Raw genomic sequence first — 27,876 nt, 5'->3', positions numbered from 1 at the left:
TTCAGCAATATCCTGCTCCCTTCGCGGAGGGCCCCATGCTTTCTGCGGGCAAGATGGAAAATGGACATAGGGGAACGTTAGCTTTTGGTACTAAAGCAAAGTAAAATAGGTGTTCAATAAAGTCATCGTTTTTGGTATTTATGGCATGGTTCCGGTGTTCTTTTGGTTCCTTTTGTAGTAGGTGGATTTGTTCATACGGAGAAATGTGCATTTATTTATACCAAGAGAGGGACTGGATATGTATTTGACTATTTCAGAGAAATACAACATTAGCATTATGAGTGTTTAATTTTGTAGCACAATTTTCAGGTCTTTTTTTAATTGAATTTATTGAGGATGACATTGGTTTGAAAAACTATACAGGTTTCAAGTATGCACCCAAATTCAATGTCATCTGCACACTGCACCCTGTGCCCATCACCCCAAGCAGTGTCTCTTTCCACCTCCATTCCCCGCTTTGCCCACCTCCACCTACCCTCGCCTCCCTTTCCCTCCGTCTCCCAACACACTGATGCCTATGTCTATGTGTTATGTATATATGTTTTTTGACTAATCGCTTCTCCTTCTTTCATCCAGCCCCTTGCCCCCTCTCCTCTGACAGCTGTCAGTCTGTTCCATGTATCCATGCCTCGGTTTCTATTTTGTTCCTCAGTTTATTTTGCTCACTAGTTTCCACATAAAAATGAGATTATATGGTATTTGTCTTTCTCTGACTGGCTTATTTCACATAGCATAATGATATCTAGGTTCATTCATGCTGTCACAAAATGTAAGATTTCCTTTTTTTATGGCTGCCTAGTATTCCACTGTGTAAATGCACCACGGCTTTTTTATCCATTCAGTTACTGATGGGCACTTGGGCTGTTTCCAGATCTCAGCTATTATAAACAACACCTCAGTGAACATAGGGGTGCATATATTCTTTTGCATTAGTATTTTGGAATTCTTAGAATATATTCCCAGAAGTGGGATTGCTGGGTCAAAAGGCAGTTTCTTTTTTTTCTTTTATTTTTTTTTTTTTTAGGCAACTTCATACTGTTTCCCAATGGCGGCACCAGTCTGCATTCCCAGGGACAGCATGCTTTTTCTGTATCTATTGATATGATCATGTGATTTCTTCTTACATTGCTTCTTAAGATTTCACTTTCATTTTAGAACAGCATATAGCTCAGAGAATGTGCAGCCTTGAGAACGCTCTGTGTAAAACAGATCCAAGAGTTTTAGAATCAGATGCAGGTGAGTTCAAACTTGGGCTGTGACACTTAGGGTGTGACCAAGGTGAAGATACAAAGCCTCTCTAAATCTCAGTTTCCCCATACTTACAAAGAGCACTGTAATATTTATGTGTCATTCTATCACTACATGCCATCAGTGTGGTGACCACATGAGCTAATGAAGGTAAAACCCTGGCATAGTGCTTGGTGCATATGAAACATTTAATGTGAGTTGTTATTATTACTGTTTTATCATTAAAAAATAACCAATATTTTCAGAAGGTCTTGCTCTTGGCCACCAAGCCTGGAGAGCAGTGATATTTTTCATCTAACTTTTATCGTTCTATGGTCATTGGGACAACCAGTTTAGCCTTATCCTGACCATTTTATCTGCATGTACTAACTTTTAATTTTATTGATCCTGTGAGTTTTTCTCCCCCAAAGGTAAAAGGGGCTGTTTCTCTGTGCAAGTGTTTTCTTGGTAGGAAACAATAACTTCTAAACAAAATGTCACTCCTAAACCAACCACATAAGAAAAATAAATTGTTTCTATTTCTGACCCTTTCTTACTCCATTTCAAAAACCAATTCTTTCTCCTTCTTTAAGCAAGTTATAAAACCTTATGTTTTCAATAAGCTGAGCCTCCTAGCCAAGCCGTTGCTGTCCTGAAAGAAAAACCCTTTTCATACATTCATAGCTCCTTGTTCTGTGTGCCCTAATTAAATGGGGTTACAGACACAGTTTAACCATTAAACTAACACGTGGACACACTTTCATTTTGAAAGATTACTAAAATATTTTTTAAATTTCTAATTAGAAAAGAAAACTGATCTGATCCAACAAAATAAATAAGCTTCCTGTTTGCCAGCTTTGTAATCTTTACTTATACATAAAACAAAACTATGTACTTTACCTTTTAGTCCAAATATTTAATGTGTTTCAATACTCTATGTGTTTTTATTTTTTTGTCAAAGTGAGATATTCTAAGTTGTTAGTACCCACAGGGCAGCAGCTGGCTATAACTGAAATATGCAGGACTTCCTTCTTTGGTAAATGCTCTCTGAAGATGATGATTATGGTGAGGACAATGATGTCTAATTTAAAATAATCTTTACCCCTTATTATTTCCCCCAAATGCCTCATTATATATACATATATATACATACATATATGTATAGATAAAGATGTATAGATATACAGTGGTGGACACAAGTAGGTTTATATTTGTGTAGTTGTGAATACATAAAACACAGAGGTTTTTTGTGTTATTCATTAATTATTTTATTACTTGCATTACAACTGTAAACCTATTTTTTCCCACCACACACACACACACACACACACACACACACACACACACACAGAAATGCAGCCATTGCTTTATTATGATGATGGAATGATCAGTTTGGAATGAATTTATTTTTCCATACTTGAATCCTGGACTTTTTATAGATCGTTAATTTTGAAAATCCAAGCCTTCTCCTCAAACCTTTCGTTTTCTGAATTTTATGTTCCTCTGTTTTGGATTTACGAGTCACACAGACATTACATAAAGCTCAAAAGATATTATTCCTGCGACATCCCAGTGTCCCCTGCTTTAAGTGATGGGGGAGGTGTCTAACAAACCATGTACTAGAACAGCAGCAGGGGAGCCTCCTGTTCCTGGGGTCTTTTTTGGTCCAATTACAGGTGAAAAGGTGTTATCTTTCAGCGTGTCACTTGAATTCAAATATAGAAAAGATCTGTCAGTTCTCCTTTCTGTACTTCTTGCCCATATGGACAAGCTTCATATTGAGTCTTATATTGATGTTTCTGCTAAGGCTGGCTGTGCTTGGAAACAGAGGGCTTGTCAGGGAGCTAAATAAGAATTAGTTCTCAGTAACAGCGTGACACTGCGCATTTCAGATATATGTCATCTTACTTCACGATGTTAAAAAGAAACAAACACTAAATAAGTTTGTGTTACTTGAAAATAAAATCATCTTTCCAAAGTATTTTAAAGAAAGAGGATGAATTCTAATTGCGCATTCATCCATTAGGTGCATGTGACATCAGGTTTATTGGCCTCTTTTTGCCCTTTTACTTTTTAACTAATAAGGAAAATGCACATAACAAATTTAAAAACCATGTAAGTGGAATAGTCAAAAATCAAGCCATTAAGGAATAATTGTCTAATTAGATTACAACAGCGATTTTGTGAAAGACTTTAAAGTGTCCCACCCTGGTAGGCACTGACAAAATGTTTATATGTGTAACTGATGATTTTGGATTCTTTTTCAATAAAATGTGCATCGAAATAAGCCCATTAGTTTTTGTGGTTAACCAGAACCTCGCCATCTCTTGCACAGAGGGTTACTTTTTTTGCTTTGTGGGGTCCCTGGCAAACTGGAATATGGTTCTGCTTGAATGTGGGGGGAACAGCTGTGATGTAACAGGAGGGTGCTGGCCCCCACACAGCTGGCTTCGAAGATAATTAATTGTGGAGAGACTGAGGAAGTAATCCACATAATTGTGTAAACGTTAAGTAATTTGCATAATTGGGTATATATATAAATGAATTTTTCCCTGTTATTCTTTTAATGCAGAAAAATCTAATCTACCAACAGTTGACTATTCAATAAAGAACCTGATTTTTTAACAAAGCAAAAAACTATGTATTCTAATGTGTGCTGTTCTTCAAAATAATGTTTTTCTGTTACTATACCCTTCATCTCTTGCTAAGATTGCTCTGTGTGTGTGTGTGTGTGTGTAATATAGGGGTAAACAAAAGTAGGTTTGTAGTTGTGAATATGTGAAGCAATTTATTCTTGTATTATTTATTAATTATTGTATTATTTTCCATGTGAACAACTGTAAACATACCCTTGTATACAGTCTCTGTGTTTGTGTGTATGAATATACATATATAATGTCTTTCTGTGACTGTATGCTTAATTTCCTGCTACAATTGCTTAAGAGCCACTCCATGAACAACAAAACCTCTCTAGCTACTCTTTATATCAGGGGTATCAAATATATCTTTATATCAAGGGTGACAGCATGGGTCAGAGGTGTATGACTCCTTCTACTCCCACGTTAAAAATTCATTTATTCCAGCATTTTTTTCCCTCTGATCTGAGACTTAGCCTAGAAATCTTTCTCAAAGAAGTGCTCCAGACAGAATGAATCAGAGCTGGCACTTGAAATGGAGCCTATTTGCAAATGCTTTTATAAACATAACTTGATTTTTACCCCACTGTGATACTCAGTGCTGCATCCACTTGAGTTCACGGGACACAACCTTCATCTGGTTCTGTTCCTTGGACTCCCTATCAGTGCTGCCTAATAGGATATGGGAGGGGGTTACCCGACATAATTTTGCTCTTCAAAAGACTGACTCTTGCTGAGGTTTGCCAGCACTTACTAATCTGAAGCTCCTCCAGCCTGAAGACCAGTGATAGGAATCAGCCCCAAATGAAAGAACCAAATGTATAAAAATATCATTAACAGACTCTGAAAAGGAATCTGAAGGAGGATCCCCACACTCTTTGGGACGTGTGGACACATCATTAAAATAAGAATCTACCTCTCTTGAAGTCATTGAAATACATGAAAGTCATGACAAAAAAATTTCTTTTCCACCCCACATTTCTCCTTGGTTATGTTTAGAGTCTGATTATTCCTTGGAGACTTAGGTCCTTGTAAAAATGAAAAAGATAAGAAATATTTTCTATACCATATATCTGGAAGTTTTAATTTTAGATTTATAGTTTTACATTTTTGTGCCAGTATTTTTGGGGTTCCATTTTGCTCTGTTTCTAGAGTCTTCCTGTTTTTCCCCCTACCTCTCTTTCATCTTTGACTTGGAAACCATTTTAGATCTTTAAAAAGCCATTCACCAGATTTCCTTTTCTTTAGTTGATCTCAAATTATTTTTATAAGGTATTTTCTTTGTTCATTGTTTCTTCTTTTCATTTGATTTTTTTTACTTTCCTCCCTCAATTCGCTATGATCAAGCAAGCATTTATATTTTCCATTAAGTACAGTTTCCTCCAATCACTATAAACATTATGTGAAAGTAGTAAGTTAATAAATACATTAAGACTTCAATTAACTGTCTCAATACACTCAGAAATGGCAGAGATAATTCCAAGAGCCTAATTTTTATTTTAATGTGTTTTTCATATGTACATTTTAATGTGAGCTTTTATGATATTATTTTTTGGCCACACTATTTATCAAACAAAACAATGGGGGTATTTTGTGATGATCACATTCAGGCTGAGTTATTTGGACATCCAGCGGCCCCAGTCTTCTCTGTTATGGCCCCCTCGGAACACCGAGCACCTCCTCTCAGAATGAGACCACACCCTGACCTGCCTCCTCCTGTTTTTGATCTTCTCTTTCTAAATCATAATTTGCAGATGAGCATATCCTGTTTCTAAATTAGCATCCTCCTGCTGGGCAATAAAAATAAGTGAGGGTCAGACACAATTTTGAAATTTGTAAACAGATATTGGGTGGTTTAATTAATCAATAATACACTGTGCAATTGAACTTGAAAGTAAAACATGAATACTGAAGATTAATTTTAGGATCATATGCTACAATGTTTAACACTTTCAGACTGCTGTAATAGAATATGTTTTCAGGGAACTTAAATCGCTTTTGTAAAATCAGTCTTACCTAAAACTAGCAGTTGAATGCATTAGAGAAATTTGGGTCATAAACTTCTTTTGTTGGATGACTCATACCTTGTCATTTTTACAGGATAGGTGCCTATCTTTAAGTCAGACCATTATGCAACAACCAGTCTTAACTACTATTGCTCACATTGCCTTATCTTTATACCCAGTATGCCTTGCCCTTATCTGACAGAAACTGACCCATTTTTTTTTTCAAAACTAAAAATCAATTCAACCACAGAGGGTATCGAAATTTTTTATCTGACCATAAATTAAAAGTTCAGATCAGGTCACTTACCGTAAACTTAGGTAAGGAATTAACCATACCTTTAAAAATTTGAGTTAAACCATATTCTAGATATTTTTGTTTGTTTAGACCCACCTCCTTTAACTTTCTTCCTTGCTATTTATTCCTATAAGCTATTCCTGTTAAATAGTAATTTATTTAAAAAGTATCACAGCAGAAAAAGCTCTTAGATGTAGTATCGATCAGATTATTCAAATAATGTCCCCATTGTCTATTCCTAATTGGCATTAATTTGACAATAGCTTTTTCTTTTGTTGGTGTTTTCCTTTTCCTTTTAAAAAGAAAGTAGTCTGTTCTTTCCATTTTCCATTTTCCCCAGCCTCTGTTCCCTCGCTTGGAACTGACTTCTGTGTTAAGTGCCTTTAAGAAACTGGTCTTTATGATTCCCATAACACTTGGCTTTTGCATGAAGTCACAATTGAAATAGCCTCTTTAGTAACTGGCATTTTTTCAATATGTTCTCAACTTTCTAATACTGACTATATTTCTGACTTTAGAAATCAGCGGGAACATGAATGAAATTAATTTTCATAAATGTTTTTTATATACATAGCTCAGAGATCTTAAAAAGGGAAAAATAATATAAATCTCATATTCTACATATAATTTTTGCATGGCTTCCTACTGTAAACTTTGGTTAAGTCTAAAACCTTTTTTTAAAGATTTGTATAGTGTGTAAATTGAAGGTTGAAGATTGATCTGTCATTAAGTTGTAATTCAATTGTTGATTGAAATTATTCCTTGGGTTCTTGGCCCTCAGCCAATAGCTTTGGCTGCAGGTGAACTAGGCCCAGAGTTTAAGGAGTGAGCTCTCTATAGCAGAGAGACATGCTTACAAAATGTTAGCAGGCCCGTGTTCTTTGTCCTCTGTCTTTTAAAACTGTATTAGAGAAGCACAAATTGTCACCACCCCCTGAGTGACTTCTATCCATGAGAAAAGACTGATTTATTATATCAATGAAGAACTTGCCATTCATTTGTTTAAGGCTTCCAATTGGATAAAGCTGTACAGGAGAAGCTATGTTCTCACATGTTGCCTTGTTCTCTTTGTTCTCATTTCTCACTCGCATTACCTCCCCTCTCAATGGACCAAGCCCAGAGCACTGGTGGCCTATTCTCTTTGTCTTCACTCTTTCAGCTTTCATATGGGCAGAAGGGAAACTTCACTTTATAGTATAACAAATAAGTAAGGGTCCTGAGCAAGCAGCCTCCTCTGGCTGCTCTGTCTCAGGGCTAAGACTTAAGAGAGAATATTAGAAAGCCTGATTCTGGCTCCAGGTCTCTGCTCGGCTGTTACAGGTTCAAGCTGTCAAACTCATGGGACATAGCAGGCTTTTACTTAGTACTATCTTTGCTTAGATTTATAGAGGAATACAGGGCAAGATATACATGAGGTAAAACATCTTCATATCATGAGGTTGCCCAGCACTCCCCAAATACGCAGCTTATTTTGGTCCCTCATACATACTGTATGGCTGCTGGGGACAAAAGCTAAGTACATGGGAGTCACCTTGGCAAAGAAGCTGTGTCATTTGTTTCCTTCTGACCTTGCAGAACTGTTGTAGCTATAGAAGCCCAGGCCTCCGTGCCACCCCTCAGCTCCTCGACCCAGGTGTCAGCAGGCAAGGCGGGCATAACATTCTACATTTATCTTTACTCTGCTGTGTTCCGACTCTGAGATGCTTCTCCCAGACAGTCCTGGGGTAGCCCAGACCTGCTCTTAACCATTTACTCACAATGTCCAATCCAGATTTGTCAACAATAGAGGTGAAATTTTGATCCTCATCTGACTCTTGTGTATGTATACCACTTTCTGAACACTGTATCGTTTGTGGAGGTCTCTGGGAAGCCAATCACAGTTCTTTCCCTCTGAGTTTGGGACAGCTGACACACACCACCTGCACCCAACTGACACACACGGGCCAGTGTATGTCAGAGGTTTTCACTTCAATCAGGTACAGAAATTGCGGAGTGACCCAGGAGTGGGATCAGAGATCTTCTTATAGACATCAATACAAAGAAATAGGACGGCTCTATTTTAAGAGTAGGTTTAATGCTATAATAGAGAACCATCCAAAGTATAGTGGAATTCCAAGTAAAAGCAGGTACAGGCATGGCTGAGAGGGACCTGCTCCCTACTGTAGTGAGAATTTGAACTGAGATGTAGAGGGGGAGTTAGAATGTTTTATGGCATGATCAGAGAGAAGGCATTTCATGTAAGGGTTTAGTAGGTGCCAAGGGGGAGCTGAGCTATATCATGGGGTTTGTGGACATTTCGCCAAAATTCATACTTACACTATCACTATCTTACACTTACATTTACTACACTTACGCTATCAAATCAGTACTTTCCTTCTCTCAAAGTAATTAATTGATTCACTTAGATTTTGTGAGCTTTTGAAATTGTACATAAAGATAAATACTTGATCTTTACGGAGGAATTCTGCTGAGATTTCAAAGTGCAGCTGCGAACGGGACAAGCAAGGCCCCTGCTCACACGGAGCTCACGTTCTAGAGCAGAATTGTCCACCCAAGTTGCTGCCAGCAGCATGTGGCTATTGAGCACTTGAAGTGGGGCTCGTCTCAGTAGAGACATGCTAGAGAGGGGGTATTCAAACTGAATTTCAAAGACTGTATGAAAGAAAAGAATGCAAAATGCTCATTAATATTTTTTAATATTGATTATATGGTGAAATGATGCTTTAGTTGTATTGGGTTAAATGCAACTAAATACAATTAAAATGAATTTTAATTGTATATTTTGTTTTTATACTGTGGCTGCTAAAAAACTTTACATTGTAATAATGTAAATTTTTTTTACCACGTTGCAATGTGGCTTACATCCCCATTGGTTAGGGCTGCTCGAGAGAGAGAAGAGTCAAAAGTTAACTAGTTCACATTTAAATGAATAAGATGATTTTCCATAGTGATTTTTAAAAGTGCTATAAAGAACATACAACCAGAAGATGCAATAGAGAGTGCCAGAGAGTAGGTTAAATCAATCAGCCAAGGAAGACTTTTCTGCAAAACAATTTTGCTGACATACGGATGATAGGCTGGAGCCAGCCAGGTGAAGTTCTGTCGGAAGAATGGCATTTTAGACAGACAAGCAGCAGAGGTCGCAAAGACTGGCTTGCCATCTTCCAAAAAATCAGAAGTCTGGTGGGTTAAATGAGTCAGAGGAAGAGTCAGAAAAGCAGGCAGAGGAGCTTACAGACTTGGAAATGAGATAGGCTTTATTCAAAGTACAGTGGGAAACCACAGATGGGTTCCTATGGGAGTGGTGCAAATTTATTTACATTTTTAGAAAGATCTCTCTATCTGCTTTAAGGAAAAGCAAATGAAAATGGGCAAGAATGGAAACAAGGAGACCAGAGACCACAACAGTAGGGCTGGTAAAAGATATTGGTAGCTTGGACTGGGATTAGCAGAAGTAGACGCATATTGAAAACACACTTTCCCCTTGTAGCTTTCAGAATCCTGGTGATGGCGTGGAGATGGGGAGGGAGGAAGGAAACGATGAGGGAACACTCCTGGATTGCTGGCTTCCGATGTAGGTGGTGTTGCCATTTACCAAGACAGGGAAATTAAGAGAAGAACAGGCTGGGAGAGGGAATAGGTATTTTGTTTTGCCCATGTTAAGACGGAGATACTTTTTGAAAATTAAGAATCGTCTATGTAAGTTTAGACTTTGGTATAGAAATCAGGGCAAGAGATGTAAATTTTGGAGGCAGCTCATGCTGGTTTAAGTTGTCACTTTAATTTATGTTTCAGTATATTGTGACTAAAGGCCTAGGTTCTGGTATTTTTCTATATTATTACCTTCTTACTAAAACATCCTTTTTCAGTTGGATTCCAAGCTCAATTGGATTCCGTAGACTTTTACTAAAGGGTTGCTAATGTTAATGTTTCCTAGAGTGAAAATAAATAGCATGGTCACGACATAGGGCGAGAAAACGATGTACAGGAACTTCTAGTGCAGAATAGTGAACCAGAGTTTAAGAGGCTGCTTAAGGTTTTCAAAAGGGGCCTCTGGGGACAATGAGAAGCCACCAAACTGGCCAACTCCTCTCTAGGCTAAAGCGTAGCTAGGCAAGCTTCTGTCTTTCTCTCCATTCTTGCTCTTTGCAGCCTGTTGGAGCTAAACTAACAGCATCATTGTTGCGGCTGGTTTTCAAAGAATGGGGGGCGGGGAGAAGCATTATAAGCAGGAAATCATAAAAAGTGGGGGAAATTGCTTTATTGACCCTCGGCTGGAGTCTACAAATTAGAATTATACGGCAAGGCATTAAACAGGGTCACGAGAAATATGGGCTTGATTTTGTTAGTCGTAGCTGAGAAATGAAGCTCTTTCTGAACGCTCTGGGAACCTCTGGAGCCTGAGCAGAGAAGTGATGCAGCATAAAGCACCGTAGTCTGATGACGCCTCAGCTAGTCTTGAAAAGAGTAGGAGACACAGCAGCTTCATAGCCAAAGAAAATCAAGCTTCCTTTGTGAAAGACACTGATCTGTAAGGGTGGAAGCCTACCCAGTGCACCCAAGGCACAACTCTTTTAGGTGACAAGACCCTTAGGAAAAATGGTAATTAGATGAGCCAAGATTTCAGCAGTCAATCTCCAGCTGAGGAAAGCATTTTTCTTCCCCACCGCTAAATAGCCACTTTGGGACCATGATGACACTCTGAGAGGGCCATAGTCTGAGACAATTGCTATCCCTTGATTGTGGTATTCGCAGCTGCCAAGCAGTCAATTCACAAACATTCATTGAGGGCCTGCAGGGTCTCAGCCCCATAGGAGAAGCTGAATAGCACATGTGCACAGTCTGGGTTCCTCCCTCTCACAGCCAAGCAAGCTAGAGTTTTAACAGTCCTTATAAAACATCTTATTTCAGGGAAGAGTCTTGGAGTCAGTTCAATCTACTTAACTGCACATTTTAAACATCATATTGGCTTATTTATAATGGCAAAACACTTCCCTTTGAAGACTATTTTCATCCAGGGAAACAAAAAACCAAACAAACAAACAAAAAAGCCATCACTCAGGGAAAGAGGGGATGGAAAGGGGGGTTGGTGCACAGGGGTCATACGGTTTTTGGTCAAATGCTACTAGTGCACCACGGTGTGGGCAGGTGCGCTAGTAAATCGCCCATTATTAGGTGGGCAAAGGCATTGAAAGAGTCTTCAAAAAAATTCACCAAAGCCAAACACAGCCTCTCACAACAACACCAGCTGGCACGCTGATACAGGTAGGTTCCTAGAACACTCAACTAGTAGGGAAAGCCTGTATTCTAAGGGGCCCACCCTCCAGAAGGTAATTCTGGTTTGTTTGGGTATTTTTATTTACCCCTCATAGATCCAAAAAAATTAAGTAATACTATAAAGCAATGTAAAGATATAATGCATAAATTTGATAAATGAAATATATAATATATACAAATGTGTAAGTAGATGTCTCAGTTTAAAAGTGAGGAATTTTTGAAAAGTAAATAAGCAAGCCATGATTGGTTTGAAATGGTGTTTTTTTTTTTTAAACAACACTGACTTAGTATGATAGAAGAGTAAATCATGTCGTTTTCCTTTTAAATTTTATATTTTAACTAAATACCAATTTACATTTACTTCCTTTGCTAAAAATTAGATTTAATACTGAAGAATGGCAGCTTGGATGTTATTGGTATATTTTATAAATTACTATAAGCTCTAACCAAATTATCTTTCTTCAAGACATTAAATACAAACTTAAATTTAATATTTCAATTTTTACTTAATCTCTTGAATAAGCTCTATGGATTGGGAGGTGAGTACTAGTGGACCAGTAGGAAGAAACCTATAAGAATGATTTTTCTTCTTTCACAAAAGAACTACCACATCCCATCAAGATTTTTTTCATCATGTTCTTGTCAGAGGAATATAAGACTTTTTCCCTGGTGTTCTGACTGCTAGTCGGTCACATGATTACTCTTCAGGAACCACAAGAGACTCACCTGAAAGTAGGATGAGAGGATTATGTGTAACTTCCTACTTAGAAACCAGGATGACCTGTTACAAGCCCATCTGATTCCTTCAACAGTTGGCATCCAGGCAGTTTCCTTTATCTCAATGTCAAGAATAAAACAGAAATGAAGGAAAAATGACAAAAGAGGTATCTGAAGTTCAGAAAACGTTCCCCGTACCTGTGTTGATTTGCCATCATTTGGGGATGCCCGGTGGAGATTTTTGTGACTCATGCACCTGGCAGAGCAGCCCCTTATAACCCCTTGAATAAATGAACAAATAGATAATAAATGGCACAAATGGGCAGAGGGCCGAAAATACACGAGTTAAGAAATGACAACATTGTATTGGAGCTTTTAGAAAATGGGAAAAGGCAGGAACATGAAGTATAGATATAAACACTGGAAAAGATATTTAAATATTGTGTGATTTGTTCACAAAACACATTCATAGTATCCTTACCATCCCCTGTGGGATGCAGATGTCCTTGCTTTTATTTTACTCACAAGGACAAGGCCAAGGGACTGTTCGAGGTCAAATGATAATTGAAGGTAAAACCACTAGTATGTGGCAATAGCAGAAAATGAACACACATCTTCTGATTAACTCAATGGTCATTTCCAAACACCACTGTTGCTTCAAGGGAAATTGCCTCAAGTAGAAATCAACACCTTCTACTGTAGTTCTAATTTGCATTCATTTTCCTTAAAATCCTCTAATTCCTGGTTCTTTTTTACCATTTCCCCTTCCACCCTAATTCCATAGCTATTGAGGGGAATACTAGCAAGTGTGCGAATATTCTTGCTAATGGACCTCAGTTAGAAAAAATTTTCCCCCCTCAGGTTTTAATTTGACTCTCAGTGTAATCATATTAGCGAGAAAGACTGTCTATTCATGCCTAGTGCCTAACATCAGATGTTACTCAAAAAAGCAAAATAAGGCACGCTCTTTCTCTCTCTGGAGCATGCCTTTCCTTCCCCTCTTATTCCCTCAAGGCGTGTACCTTTGCTTTTTTCCCCCTAAGCTCCAAGGGCCCTTCTTTTGCCTCTGTAACTTGCTTCCTGAGTCCACACAGCCCAGCTGGTTCACTTCTTCTACCTCTCTGACTTTCTAAATGAAGCTTTGCTTGTATTTGAAAAAACAAAAGGGCAAAATAAAATGACACACAACCTGGTTCCCACAGAATAGTAGAAAACTCAAGAACACCTCTGATAATGTAAGAATGAAGTCAGTACTTAGGAATAATAGGCCTGTTTGACAGGTAGCATTGTGGTGTATAAAATTTAATGACATATTAAAAATGAAATAATATTGTAGAGAAATGAGAGGAGAAAAAACAGAAGTCCTATGGAAACTAGTGGATTTGGTGTCCTTCAGGGGGGAGAAAACCATGCAAAAAGTGTCCACAGACTTCCAGAGAGCCGCCAATTGAGCACAGGTGCAACCAGTTTTACCAGACACTGAGAAAAAAATGCTCAAAAGAAAATCGCATGTACAAATTCTGCCCTTAGGAAACTTACAGTCTGGCAGGATCAAAACAATTCCACTTCACTTTTTGTAATTGCAGAAATGCCTCTATAAAAGCAAGGCCTAAATGAAAACATTTGTCAATATTATTTACTCAGTTTAATGCACTCAAGCTTTGTACAAAGTAATTTCTTTAAGTACCTACCAATATGAGAAAAGTAGATCCAAGCGAACAATGCCGGCCCACCTCAGTCCTTTCTCCAGTTCCATTTTGACTGCTTATGTCAACAACCGAGTCAGCGGTAAATCCGAATGGCCTTCACGCTCTCCCCATTGTCACCTCTCCTCGCCCCCCCCACCCCGCCCAGTTCTTCTCCTTCACTCCTGCTTCTTTCTTTCTTATTTTCTTTTTTTCCATCTCTTTTTTTCTTGTTCCTCCTCAGGAACACTTGAAGGAGCATCTCCATCTGGCTAGCAGTGTTTGGTTTGCGCCCTGACCTATAAAAAAATGAGAGAACCAGAAGAGGTACCCAGAGTGTTCTGGTACCAGTGAGCAGAAAGAACAGGTTCCATCAGGAGAAAGCCTTTGTCACTGATGGCTTTGAACTCATACAAAGGACTTCTTAGTTCACAACTCACTGGCTTAATCACCGGTTTTGCCCCTCTGGTAGAGCTGGGGGAGATAAACAAGCAAAGTTTGTCCCAGAGATAGGCAAGGCTAGGTTGCTCAGAGAAGATGTAATTGAAAGATGCCATTGCTGAAATGTCTTTTCTCTGTCTGTAGTTGTTACAATACTAGTGATAGCAGTGGTAGTGGTAGTATTAATAATAGTTCGTTATCTGTTGAGCGCTGACTCTGGGCATAAATGTGCATTAACTAATTTAAACCTCCCAACAACCTAAAGAGGTAAAAATTATTATTACGTCATTTCAGAGCCCAGAAAACTGGAGCATGGGGTTTAAGGGACTAACCTAGGCAAACACAGACTGCCTAGTGTAACATTGTCTCCATGCAAGAGAACGGTCTATTTCCCAAAAAAATATTCTAATGGGGCAGTCTCATTTGCTTTTCAAGATGAGACCTGTCACATCTCGACTGTTAAACCGGAGACCAGGGGGTGCCTTGGAATAAATCTTAGCTGCACTCAGCTCCCAGCCCGAAGTCTCCCCCTCAGAGGGCCTCCCTGACCACCTCTTTGTCATTTCTCTCTCACTCCGTCCCTTCACTGTGCTAGATTTTAATTCTAAGCACTTCTCACTATGTGACTATGTTAGTCAGCTTGGACTGCCTAAACAAAAATACCATTGATTGGGTGGCTTACACAACAGACATATATTGTCTCATAGTGCTGGAGGCTGGAAGTCCAAGATCAGAGTGCCAGCATGGTCGAGTTCTAGTGACAGACCCCTTCCTGGCTTTCAGATGGCAGCCTTCGTACTGTTCACTCACATGGCCCGTCTTTGGTGAATGCTCACAGAGAGAAAGAGACAGACACACAGACAGACAAACAGATTCCTTTCCTTATAAGGCCACCAGACCACCAATCCTATTAAATTAGGACCTGCTCTGATGACCTCCTTCAACCTTAATTACTTTCTAAAAGCTCCATTACCAAATGTAGTCACATCGGGGATTAGGGCTTCAGCATATGAATTGGGGGGGCACAGTTTAATCCTAAACCCTGAACTCCTGAAAGCCTGTCTCACACATGATAGATGCTCAGTAAATATTTGCTGGTAAATAAAGAACGAAAGGATCCCTCGTGTCTCCCATATACTGTAAAATATGTGGCCTAAATGGGGGAGAGGAAGAGCCCATCTCATGTCATCTTCCAAACTTATTGAACCACTCTTCACCTCTGAGTAAATTTATGGTCCCTTCAGCTGACAACCTAGGCACCCTGCATGTCACCTTTCAGAGCCCCTCCTGGGAGGAAGCAGAAGCAGGTGCATTGAGGACTGAGAAATGAGGGCATGGCTTCTATTGTTACCAGAGGGTGGGAATTGAAGAGCAGGTAGAGGGAACAGGTTTACGGTTGAGGAATGGCTCCTCCCCTGACCATGTAACACATCCCCCGCTCTAGGAAATTGCCTTCTGTCAACTAATGTTGGCTCCACTTCCAAGGACCAGCCTCAATGCACTTTCTCGCTTGGCATGTTGTGGATCTAGAAATGTCCATTTGGAAATTCATTTCAAATTGTGCATGCTCAGGTTCTGGGGGTGATTTCTCCCAGGCATAGTATACCTTGACTCAGGCCTCCATGTAAGAGAAGAGACTATTTGGCAACAAACTGCAGATTTCTTAGAAGGGAAATCCTTCCAGGTTTTATGGAGGTCCTAGTGTGTTCCTGCCACCTCTCTAAGCATGGAGTACAGCATCAGTGGTACTACCAGAGATGCTGGCTAAGATGTTGGTGTAGAGCTTAGGTAACAGCCAAAATCTACACTGAATATCCCCAAGAAGCCTGTCAAAAACTCACAAACCATGTTTATATGATTGACTCTACTAGCCACAGCTTACCTTTATATAGAGATATTGGTATTAATATTGACTACCGGATTTTATCTTCCTGATAATAAAAGGTTGAGTTGACATTCACGAGGGCAAGGACCTTGTCTCATTCATTTTCTTGAGCCGCACACAAAGTAATAAATATTTGTTGATTGGATAAATGATCTTAAATCATGATATGAAGTGAAGGTATTTAATTGCCATTTTATAGATGAGAAAAAATTACTAAGTGTAGCAAGTTTATGGAATCATAAGATTCATAGAAACTCTGGTTAGCAAGGATCCCAACTCAATGTCAGTTTCACAAAGATAAATTATTTGCTTTGTTTCAATAAATTCCAAGCACCTGGGACAATGCCTAACATGTATTAAATACTTAATAAACATTTGAATGAATTGAAAGAATGAATTAAGATGTTCAAAGTTTATCTCAAAATGCACTGCCTCATAGTATACTCTTGCATATCTTTACTAAGAGGTCTCTCAGTATTTATTTGAATATGTTCAGTAAGAGAGAAATCACTAGTGTTTTAGGTATAATACGTTCATATTTTGTTAGTTCTCAATGTTGAAAGTTATTTTTGTATGCCTGGAATATTTTACAATTTTTCACAATAAACTATTTTCAGGTCTTATTGATAAAAAATGTTGAACAAGGACAGGACTGAAGACAACCATAAGACTTGAAGGTTAATAAGTTCCATCAAGCTGAAGTGAAACTGTAGTTATGAAACCAGATATGGATCTTTTTTTCTGTGTTGTTATTCAGTTGGTCCTCAGTGGTATCATGTGAGAGTTTGGGAAGTGCTTGGTTGATATCCGATTTTATCCAGATCTGTGACATTCTACTGGCTGCTGGCCTGACAACTCTATCAATAATAGTCACTGATGATTACATAGCACCAACCTGAGGCAGGCTCAGTTTTAAGTCCTTCATAGGTATTAACGTATTCAATCCTTACAACATCCTTTGCTATTAGTATGTCCACTGACAAGTGAAAAAAACTAAGGAAAAGTTAAGTAACTTGTCCAGGGTCACACAGCTAGGAAGTGGTAGCGCCTACCCAGATCCCAGCAGCCCGGCTCCCGGGTCGGCACATCTAACCTCTGTGGGCGCGGCACGCTGCCCACACAGGAACCCCTGTGAACCACGCTGCATGCCCCCGCTGCCGCAGAGCCTCACGTCACCCCTCGTGCCCAAAACCATCTGCTAACTAGTCAGTTCAGGAATGGTTTTAGGACCAATACTAAAATCACCTGAAATACAGTTTCAGACACAGACCTGAACCCCGTTTCGGAAAGCCTGAGATTCCGCAGTCAGCGGTCCCGTCTCCACCACCCGAGTCATCTCGGTGTCTCCCAGCTCCACGGAAGGCTCCTTGCTCCCATTATTTCTTGTCTTCCTGTTACTTTTCATCCATAGATCTCTCCTCCAACACACTCCTCTCGCATGTTGAGATTTTTCCCAGGGATGCCTATTTTCTTGGTGTATATAGTGTTATTGGACTAAAATCTCTCATTTGCCAGACTATGCAAAAATAGGTAGATACATGAGACATGTGCTGTTCTTCACTACCTTCGTGTCCTTTCTCCTACTAATGCATATCTTTTCAGCATTTCGTGTTATTGTCATTTCCTCTCTCTGAACTAAGATCTCCATGTTTTCCATTTATCTGAGCATTTCTTTCCCCTCCCCGTACCACATTTTCAGCTTTGAACTCTAGTGATCAGACTGGGAAAGACATCTCAGAACAAATGCAGGCTTTCCAGGATTGTAAAGCACAGCCTGTCCCCAGTAGAGAGCCCAGGGCACCAAGCCTGAAGCCAAACCCCCATGTGTAGCAAGAGATTGTTTTCTTGTTCTTTCTTTCTTTCAATGGTGCAACTCTCAACTGGAAGCAGAGAAAAAAAGCAGCGCTTACGTCCCCCCAAGTCTGTGTCTGATACTTCATAGTCTCTGGACATGTGTCCAAAGTTTCTTTTACCTTGTGCTTGTGAGTGACTCACCTGAAACGGCTGGCGGATGGTAATCCATCACATCGCAGACATTCGTTTTAAGAAGCTGGCACCCCTCCTGGCTGATCAGACACTTAAAGTTCCTTACATCTACCACTGTCACCCCGGAATCCCTTGGGGAAAAATAATATAGCTCAAGGACAGGAGCTGGCAAACTTGTTCTGTAAAGGGCCCTGATAGCAATTATTTTAGGCTTTGTGGGATATCTGGTCTTTGTGGCACGTTAGTGCAGAGAATGAAAGCAGCCCTAGACAATGAGTAAACAAAGGAGTGTGGCTGCATTTCTATGGGACTTTGTTTACAAAAGCAGGCTGCAGGCTGCATTTGGTCCCAGGAGGTCCTAATTTGCCACTTCCTAGTGTCGGGAAGGAAGAAGGAGGAAATAAGGACTAGATCCAGGGAAGGAGAAGAGAGTCACTAACCACTCCTCCACATCTTGCATTTATTTAATTACCCTCTAAGTCCAGTAAATAAATAACCTTCTGTTCCTAGGGACTGTGAACCTCCTAAATTAATTTTGGGCCAAAATATCTAGTTTTATGTTATCTCATATTATTTATTTTATTTTATTTCATTGCAGATATTTAGAGGTAACTTTAAAATATTTCAGCTTTGCCTTAGGCATGTTAAGGGGCTGACAGCGCCTCCCTCAGGCCATGAGGATGGTAGCAGTCATACACAAAGGTAACTATCTGGGCACTGAGATGCAAGAAGAGATCACCCTCCCCAGTGCTTATGCCAATCATTGGCAACCTTGAGAGACCTACATTTTTATTTTATTGAAGCATTTCCTCGCAGAGGCCTGCAGTTTTTCCACATGCATTTTGTGAGGACGGAATTTTCCCCATGCTAGACTCTTACGCTAATATGCTTGCCATTTAGAAAAAGGAAAGCTGGCATTGGTAAAAAAAAAAATAATTTCTTTAGGGGTTCTTTTCATATTTGCCTGTTAAAATCAAATAAATTTACCACATTAAAGTATTATTTGAATGGATTTTCATTCCCTGGGCAAATAGTAACAAATGACATGTGCATTTGTGTGAGAGTGCGTGTGTGTGTATGAACATATATATGCATGTGCAAGGTGGGTAGCAAAAGGAAATTAGTTGGGAGGGAAAACATTGATAATGGTAGGCAATCAATATCATCTATAATGTATACACGCATAGACACAGGCCTTGACAGTCTTATGGAAGGAGCCAGTACCTCAAAGATGTATAACAGAGAGACATCAACAATTGTTGATGGCATTAAGGTAGGACAGACCTGGATCAATGCAAATCTGGCCTGCTTAGCAATCTTTTCCAAAATTCTCCAATAGTTTTGAGAAAGACAACATGATAGGCTTACTGAACAATAAGAGCAACTGAGTACCATGCAGACAGCCCGTGGGCCAGAAGCAAGTGCCCAGAAAATTGTCACTTACATATGGAGAGTAAGTGCTTGGAAATAAATGTGGGAAAATCTTAGCAGCTAACTTCATAGGTGTGCAGGAAACAGACAGCTCTATCAACCTCAGAATTTAGAAGTACAACTGTGTGTCCCCAGTTCAAATGGAGCCAGAAGCCTGACCTGGCAGAAAACTGGAAACGGGTTTCCCTTCCATCTCCCCAGATTCCGCGCTTGCTCCTTGACATCCCTTTGTTGTACATCTTCTCTCCAGAGGGAGCCATGGGGGATACTAATGAGAAGTCTGCGAAATAATGTATCAGCTGGTGCTTCCGACTGAAGAGAGCAAATAAGTTAATTCCATTGCCTTCTTTATAAGCTGGATTCTCAAACATTTTTTTCACTTATTTAATAATTTTGAGCATGTCCTCCTAAAGCCTTGAAATTGAGTCTGCAAATTTATACACAGGGTTATGACCATCTATCACAGGTGCTGTCACACGCCTGGGGCACAACGGGAGATGTGTTTCAGGGTGGGAGATGGAAATGTCACATTCTTCTCCAAGGCTGAGATGATCACAGTGCAGAGGATTATGCAGGAATGCGTCTGTGAAGGAAGAAGGGCGGAGGATAAAATCCTGGGGAGGGTGTGAATTTAGGGTTTAGGATAAGGCAGAACAGCCTAACTGTGAGAAAGAAACGTTATTACCAGAGAAGGTCTTGATTGGTGGGACATGGGAAAGAGTGAGGTCACAGATTTGCAGGGCCTGGACTAAGTTGCTCTCCTCACCCTGGTCCCAACTGTGGTGATGTGGGAACATATTGTACTTTGTGGGCTTAAAATCCTTGAATTTCAAAGTCAGCAGATAGAATCAGAGGGAATTTACATGGGTTCATAGTGTGGAAAGTGCTTTCACAGATAACATATTGGCGATCCCAAACTCATCACAGGGAAGTTGTGTTTTTATGACAACGTCAAGAGATGGAAAAACAGTCTTGAAAAAATTGGGTATCCTGCCCAGGAACACGTAATTCGGAAGCACTGGGATTCAAACTCAAACCTTCCGGGTCTAAAGCTCACACGGTTTTTATTCTGTCTGGTTGCCTCTTGCAGCTGGATGGAAAGCTAGCCTGAGACAAGAGGAGGACCATCTGGGAGGAAGGGAGGGAAGGAGGGAGGGAGAGAGGGAGGGGGACGATGCTCCCTGGAAATGTGAGCCCATGGAGGATGGCTCAGGGCCAGGAAAGCTGGGGGCAGAACCATCTAATGGCTGGAGAGCAGGTCCAGCCAGGTCTGTGAACTTGAAAAGGGAGACAGAATTTTGAAAGAGCCATTGTATTTAGAGGTAATAGGAGAGAGAACTCTTTGGGGTGATTAAAGTCACCGCTGAGGGTACAGCTAACGTGAGAGGGAATGAACCTGCAGTAGGTGCGGGCGTTTTTGGTGTGGAGTCTCCAGCAGACATCAGTGGAGCAGAAGTGGGAAGAGTAGGTTGCTTGGCTAATCAGGTTGAGGCGGCTTTCTGATCAGCCGACAATTCTCCAGGAAAAATCATTCTTCTTTCCGTAGACGTAGCCCACATCACATCATCTGTCTGACAGTACAAAGTTTTCAGGACATTCTGGAACAAATTCAAACTTCCCTGGGTTTCAGTTCCCTGTAGTTTCCTTCTCTCTTCTTTCTCCTCAGTTCCGCATCCCAGCCCTTCACCTTCACTGCACGTTCTGCAGCCTCTACTTTAGGCCCTTTCTACTTTCTTCCAAATTTTTCTTAAACTATTACACCACTTTCTCACATCAACTTCCATCTTACTGTGTATTCAGGAAAAGAGGCCATGTGAACAGTGAGTACATTTACATTTTTGAGCTCGGAGTCAGTAAACATAGAAATCATTCTTAATTTTTCCACTGTTGCGTAAAGCCACAAGTATATACACATAAAAAACGCACTACTTTATTTAAAAAAGCAATAACCATTTGTTCTCGTTTTTTTAAACCAAGAAAAGCTGATGGGAATATGGAGAAGGGAGGGAAAATGGCAAAATGCTGGCGGCTCTGCAGACCAGATGGTCTGAGACAGCAGTGACCCCGAGGCTGGCAGACTCGGCCAGGGCGGGACAGGAACGCTGGAACCCCGCTGGAAGGGGCGGAAGCGTGGTCCTCGTGTCTAAAGAGCGGGGCTAGCCCACGGAGATGCCCCTAGAGGTGTTCAACCTATCGAGCCGCCTCTTCATTATAAGTTCCAGGTAGAAAAGGATCACCATTTTAAATGATGTGCAGCACTTAACACATTGAAGAGAAATTAATACATGTTAATTTACATATAGAGCCAAAGGAGAAATAAATTCAAATAAGTAAAAATAAGCCGGAACCATTATGTTCTACATTCTTCTTTGTGATTGCCAGCACCTGTATACATTTGTGAATGTCACTGCTCGTGTATGTAATGTAGAGTTGTCTGTAACTCTGTGAAAGCCGACATCGTTTTATTGAAAGACATTTTTATGTTAGGCTGTTCTGGTTCTCCTTGGAGTCAGGTTTGCAATCTCAAGTTGTATTTCTAAGAAGTGATCGCCACCTCCCGGCTACTGCAAGTATCGCTGAGCAGCCAAGTGGAGTAAGGTGGGGTATTTGGGGGTTTTTTGTTGTTGTTGTTGTTTACCCCGCCCCCCATTCTTAACCAGGTTCTGGAATTAAATTATCTTTTAGTTCGTAAGACATAATAATCACTTATGAATCCACATGACTTCTGAGCAGTCCCTTCATCTCCTTTTAATTTTTATACAAAATTTTTTTTGCATAATGTTTGGGTTTTATTAACACAAATACAATGTGCACACAATCTGCCTGTTCATTTTCTTTGCTGTGCAGCCTGGCATTGGGATTAGTGATTCTGATGGGCAGCTGGGCTGCCCTGTCCGTGGTGGCTTTGTGGTTCTTTGAGGAGATGTTAGAAATCCCAGCACAGTAAGGTTTCTTGCACATCAGCAGCACTTCAAGCTCCTTGACGTTGTGGACCAGGAACTTCCCAAAGCCACTGGGCAGCATGTGCTTTGTTTTCTCGTTGCTCCCATAACCCAGGCTGGGCATCAAGATCTGGCCCTTGAATCTTCTGCGCACCCTATCGTCAATGCCTCTGAGTTTCCTCCAGTTATGCTGAATTTTGACATATAGGTCTGACTGGTGCCGGATGAACTTCTTGGTCCTCCGTTTGACAATCTTGGGTTTCACGAGAGGCCTGAGGGCAGCCATGGTGCCGAGTAAAGATGGCTGCCACCTCTGTAGGCAGCGCTGAGGAAAAGAGGGGAAGGTGGTATGTGAGGCCTGAAGGGACTTCCCGTATATAATTTTTATTCAATGCATGTCACTGTCTCTAGTGTGAGCTATAATACAGTAAGAAACACTACCCCAGCACAATATATATACTCTCCAGGCAGAGATTGCCATACCGACCCAGAATATAGATTAATATAGCAATTTTCAACCCCTTCATCTCATGACATACATAAACTAATTACTAAAATTCTGCGGCACACCAGAAATATATTTGTTGCCGATCTGACAAAAACATAGGTATAATTTTGATTGATTCCCACTGGATGGCTATTGTGTTGGCTGTTGTCATTTTTTTATTTGACAATCTAAGGGAAAAGAGGTCAGTGCCCCTGACTAAATAGTCATGTATTACATGTTTGAAAAATTCTTGCACCCCACAGGTTGAAAATCTCTGGGTTAATAGTTTGATGAAATTGCTAATCCTGGTTCTCAGACTCTGCAAGGAAGTCTGAGGTGGAGCAAAGCTGTACAAAGAAGATCTCCTGGTAGAAATAAATTTTGTCCATTCCTAAGTGGAGGTTAAAAGTGTATTTCTCATTAATAGGTGAATGACTAAAATTGTCCTTGATATAAAATCCAACATGGGTTCCACCTACACAGTCTGGAGTTGCACCTTTCAGATGCACGTTCAACCTCTGAGCACATTGCTACAATCCAGGCGGGTAACACTCTTCCCTGAAAGGACTGCTCTTTGGTAAGACCGAGAAAATAGGAATTACACAGGGTCGGTTTGACAAATGGTATGGTTTATCGTGGTATTGTCATCATTCCCTCAAGTTTATTTTTTTTCTTTTCTGTGAAATTTGTACTTGAAAACTGTTCCAACAATTTAAAATTAGAGGGTCAGATTTAAAAGTTCCTGCACAACTAGCCAAATGTTTTTTATTTTGTTGCCTGGAAACAGTACTTTTAAATTTCTACTTACATGGGTCCATATCAGTTGCTTTGGCCTCATTTAGATGTGTTTTTTTCTAATTAAGCTCGAAAAGTGTGGTGCTCTGTGTATATGAAGTAGCTGGAATAGCAATCACCGGACAGTACCTGACCAACCCAAGCAACTGAGAGCCCCTTCCTTCTCACTGAGGGAGAACAGTGTCGTTAGCCATGGCCAGCTCTCTACACCGCACTTGAATTTCAAGTACAACTTTTCATCTTCCATGAACCATGTGTACACATTAAATTTCTAAATTACAGGGCGTGGACTGGATATGTCACTAGAATATTTTATAGTTGAGCAAAAAAAAAGCACTCTGCTAACCAAAATGGCGCTGGGGAAAAGGGAGTAACTAAATTCAGCCTCTGTTTAAAGCTCTGAAAGACAGTGTGGGCGCTACCTGTCCTTGGCCATGAGACTTCTTACAGAAGGCCTTGGTGTGCTTTTTGGTGCAATGCCACTCCCACGGGCACCAAGGGAATGGGCAGGTTAGAAAAGCTGGATTTACGTCAATAACCTATGTATGCTTAGTGCTGTAAAATACTAACGGGATGTCCCCAAAGCCTCTAGGTATCTGGACGTGGGGGGAAATATTCTTTGACATTTTTGACATGTGAGCAGAGTAAGGAAAACTCATCTGTTCCCCCTCATCTGTTATAACACACATCCACCACACATTGTACTCAGATAGGGATTCAGTTGGTCAGGATGGGGCCCGGGCCTGGGTTTCCGAAGCCTCCCGAGGTCCGCCCGCCAGGCTGCCAGGGCAGTGATGGGCCCTGGGCAAATGAGAACTGTTTCTCGCCTAAGGAGAGACTGAATGTCTCTGGGTTAGACAACGGTAAGATAAAACAAACATTTTAGGCATTGAAGAATAGAAAGAGTTGGGGAAAGAGAATAGGGGAAAGAAAGGAGGTCGAAAAGTTAGACAGGAAACAGTAGGGAACAGTGGCTGATCTAAAATAGGAAGACTTCTAACGACGAGGGGAAATGAGCTGAGCTCAGAGTGATGGCTGCGAGGCCCCCACCATTCCCGCACATGGTGTGAGTGGATGGAGAAGGGCCAGAAAGGAAGCCACAAGGCCCTGGGCTTAGCGGGCCTGTTTCCTGAACAGAATGCAATTGGCCAAGGTATGCGCCTCACACTTGCAGATGAAATACTCAAGGCTGCTTTCTGGACCCAAAGACTTAGTGTGAAACATGAGAGAGGAGATAAAAGCCTAGGTTAGTGGTTGGTGAATGAATTGTGGGTAGAAATCATTGGAAGAGCTTGTTAAAACTCAAATTGACCAGCCCAACCTGAGACATTTAGGTTCAGCAGCTCAAGGGTGGGGCTTGGAGAAAGGCTTCTTCTGAAATGTGTGTTAGTGAGATAAAAACACAGATGGAGAACTAGATATCATATACCTGCATACTTAAAAGTTGTCAAGCACGCTCACAGACTGTTAATTTAAGGAAGCTTGAGAGTCCTTCCTGGACAAATAAGCCTTACCCAGATGCTCAAGTTCAAATATAGAGCGTTAATGTTTAGGTTTTATCCTCTACCTCTGTGTCAAAGGTCTGTCCTCCTACCTTGGCAAATTTCAAATATGCCTTCCTAATAATCTGGAAGGCCAGGTTTATTTTTATTTTTTAATTTTTTCTTTTTTCATTAATTTTCAGAGAGAAAGGGAGAAACACCTATTTGTTGTTCCACTTATTTATGCATTGATTGGTTTATTCTTGCATGTGCCCCAACCTAGGATTGAACCCACAACCTTTGTGCATTGGGCAATGCTTCAACCAACTGAGCTATGTAGCCAGGACAAGGCCAGGTTTAAATTTAGCATTTTCAAGCCTCTCAGTATTGAGGAGGGAGTTGGTGGCCCACCCACTCTTCTCCTTCCATCTGCCTCCATCTGGAACCATGAGGCACCTCTGTGCATGTGTGGGAACATCCCAGGCCATGTGCTTAAGTTATGACCAATCACCATCCACTCTCACCCCCCAAGCAGCAGCCCCACAGGCTAGGGTTGCGCAGACTCGCGACTCTTCTGCCCTGTTGAGGGCAGATGGGGGAAAAGAGACGACATGGGCCTTGTTGGCCAGCTTGGGTCATTTGGGTAAGTAATTCAAAGATTTTTCATTTCTAAGTCATTGTCTAAAAGGAGGCCGTGAGCTTCTGGTGCGCATGTTCTCAGGTCTCGCGAATGTGCCGTCCCAGGGAATGGACAGGGCCAGGGACGTACAGCTCAGGCCTTCTACGTCTCCCAGAGCAGGTCTTCCTTTTGCTCTAAGAGGAATATTGAACCCTGGTGAAAAGATGCTTGACCCATGATCTTAGACCCCAACATTGTGGAGCATTGATCTTGTAGTGCTGGCAACAAACGAGCTTGTGGGTTGCCACCAGGTCATTATCACTCCAGTGGCACCTTGGATGCCGAAGCAATCGAGCTGGGAAAGCCCCTTTTGTTCTTACCTCCCCTCCCACCTCCAAACAAAACCAGGGGAAAATACTTTCTCCCCTACCTCAGACAGTCTTTTAAAAGAAAGTAGCACTTGTAATCGGTAGAATATAGAAATAGTACATTTGAATTAAAGAGAGGATATACTTTCATATTAACACAATACTTTCGTACAACTTACACCTTGTTGACTATGAGCTGAGAACTTTGCACATCATTAAAAATCCATTAGGACAATGCCCACACCTTGACCTCTCCAGTAGAGGCCTTAAAACCTTATTTGTTTAAAAAAGAAATATTGCTTTAGGCAGGCACTCCTGGTAAGTGGGGACATCTGTGTTGAAACTGTTTCAGCCTGTGACCACAGCGAGGTAGAGCCAGTCAACATTGTGCAACCTCAGCCTCGCCCAGGGCACCTGTGCTTCCGGGGCTGAAGGACACCGTGTTAAATTAATCTCTCCTTTCCTTAAGCCTTCAGGCTGCAGTGAATTTCAGCTGTGGCCTTAGGGAGGGATGCCACATAAATGATGTTCGGTCTCCTTTGTAAGCCAGGGTAGAGCTTCGCAACTCCAGCCTTTCCATTAGTATTGCGTGGGGAGGTTATAAAGGTACCCACAGTGGCCAGGGGTGGCTGGGGGACTGGGGAAGGGGTGGACCTCTGTAAAATCCTGTGCAATGGGTTTGCGGCGAGCCCAGGTACAGGTGTTTTTAGAAAACTTTCAAGGAATGGAGATGGGCTACCAGGAGTGAGGATCACCAGTTTAAAGAACTGGCTAATATCAAAGATTCTGTGATAGTAAAACAAGAACAGGTGGGTTATGATACAAAGGAAAGAGAGATGGGGACAATGAAAGACAAGGGTCAAGAGAACATTAAATCAAGATTCAGGGCATAGCTGGAAACGGTGGCAGTCACCCGACAGTGGTGTGGCCCTGACAGACGGGGGGAGTGCACGTGCTTGCGGGCACAGACCACCACACAGCTGTCGAGGCGCTGGACCAAAAGCGCAGCTGCTTCCCAGTGTGGCCTTGTCCTAACATAGTCTTGGCTGATGACAGAATGAATGGCCCAGGACCACAAAAAACTGACCATTCCCATAGCCCTTTTGGATTTTTAGGCTCCCGAAGAAAGACCAGATGGCACTGTGCACAGGGCTTTGCTCACTCACGGCAGTGGACAGCATGCCATCGACCGTCCCCGTCACTCACTGAGAACAGTGCCCAACCCCTCAGCTGTCTCTAAGTGCCAAAGGGAAGTGAAGACACCCTGACTTCTTCAAATTCTAACATCACATTAACCTTATGTTTACATTTCTTTGTTCAAACTCTTGCAAAGTGAACATACTCAGGTCACCGGTACCCAGATGAAGAAACAGATCCCCGGGAGCCTCCGTCCAGTTCCTAGAGCCTCAGGTGCTCACTCTTGAGCTTCTCACACTGAAAATGAGTGAGCGCGTCCTGATGGGGAGGCAGACTATGTCCCGCAGAGCCGCTCCGGGTCATCACGGGTGGGGAAATGAAAATAAGCCATTCTAGACACTGTCTCGGTCTGCCAGGGAAAGGGGGTGGCGATTCCTTCTACTGGAGAAGGCCCTGAGCCC

The 27,876-nt window shown here is 41.2% G+C and overlaps 1 protein-coding gene across 1 annotated transcript; it reads right to left on the bottom strand.

The window, feature by feature from the left end:
• Positions 1-22,334: 22,334 nt before the first annotated feature.
• Positions 22,335-22,858, bottom strand: LOC129074729 (60S ribosomal protein L32-like). The gene has a single exon (XM_054578650.1). It carries the CDS (start codon positions 22,812-22,814, stop codon positions 22,335-22,337), a length of 480 nt encoding a protein of 159 aa, XP_054434625.1. The 5' UTR covers positions 22,815-22,858.
• Between the last annotated feature and the right edge of the window lie 5,018 nt (positions 22,859-27,876).

This window comes from Pteronotus mesoamericanus, unplaced genomic scaffold (assembly GCF_021234165.1).
Source record: "Pteronotus mesoamericanus isolate MK-2021 breed Mesoamerican mustached bat unplaced genomic scaffold, CSHL_Meso_final contig_50, whole genome shotgun sequence".
Classification (NCBI taxonomy): Eukaryota; Metazoa; Chordata; class Mammalia; order Chiroptera; family Mormoopidae; genus Pteronotus; species Pteronotus mesoamericanus.
This window is presented reverse-complemented; position numbering and strand designations above follow the sequence as displayed.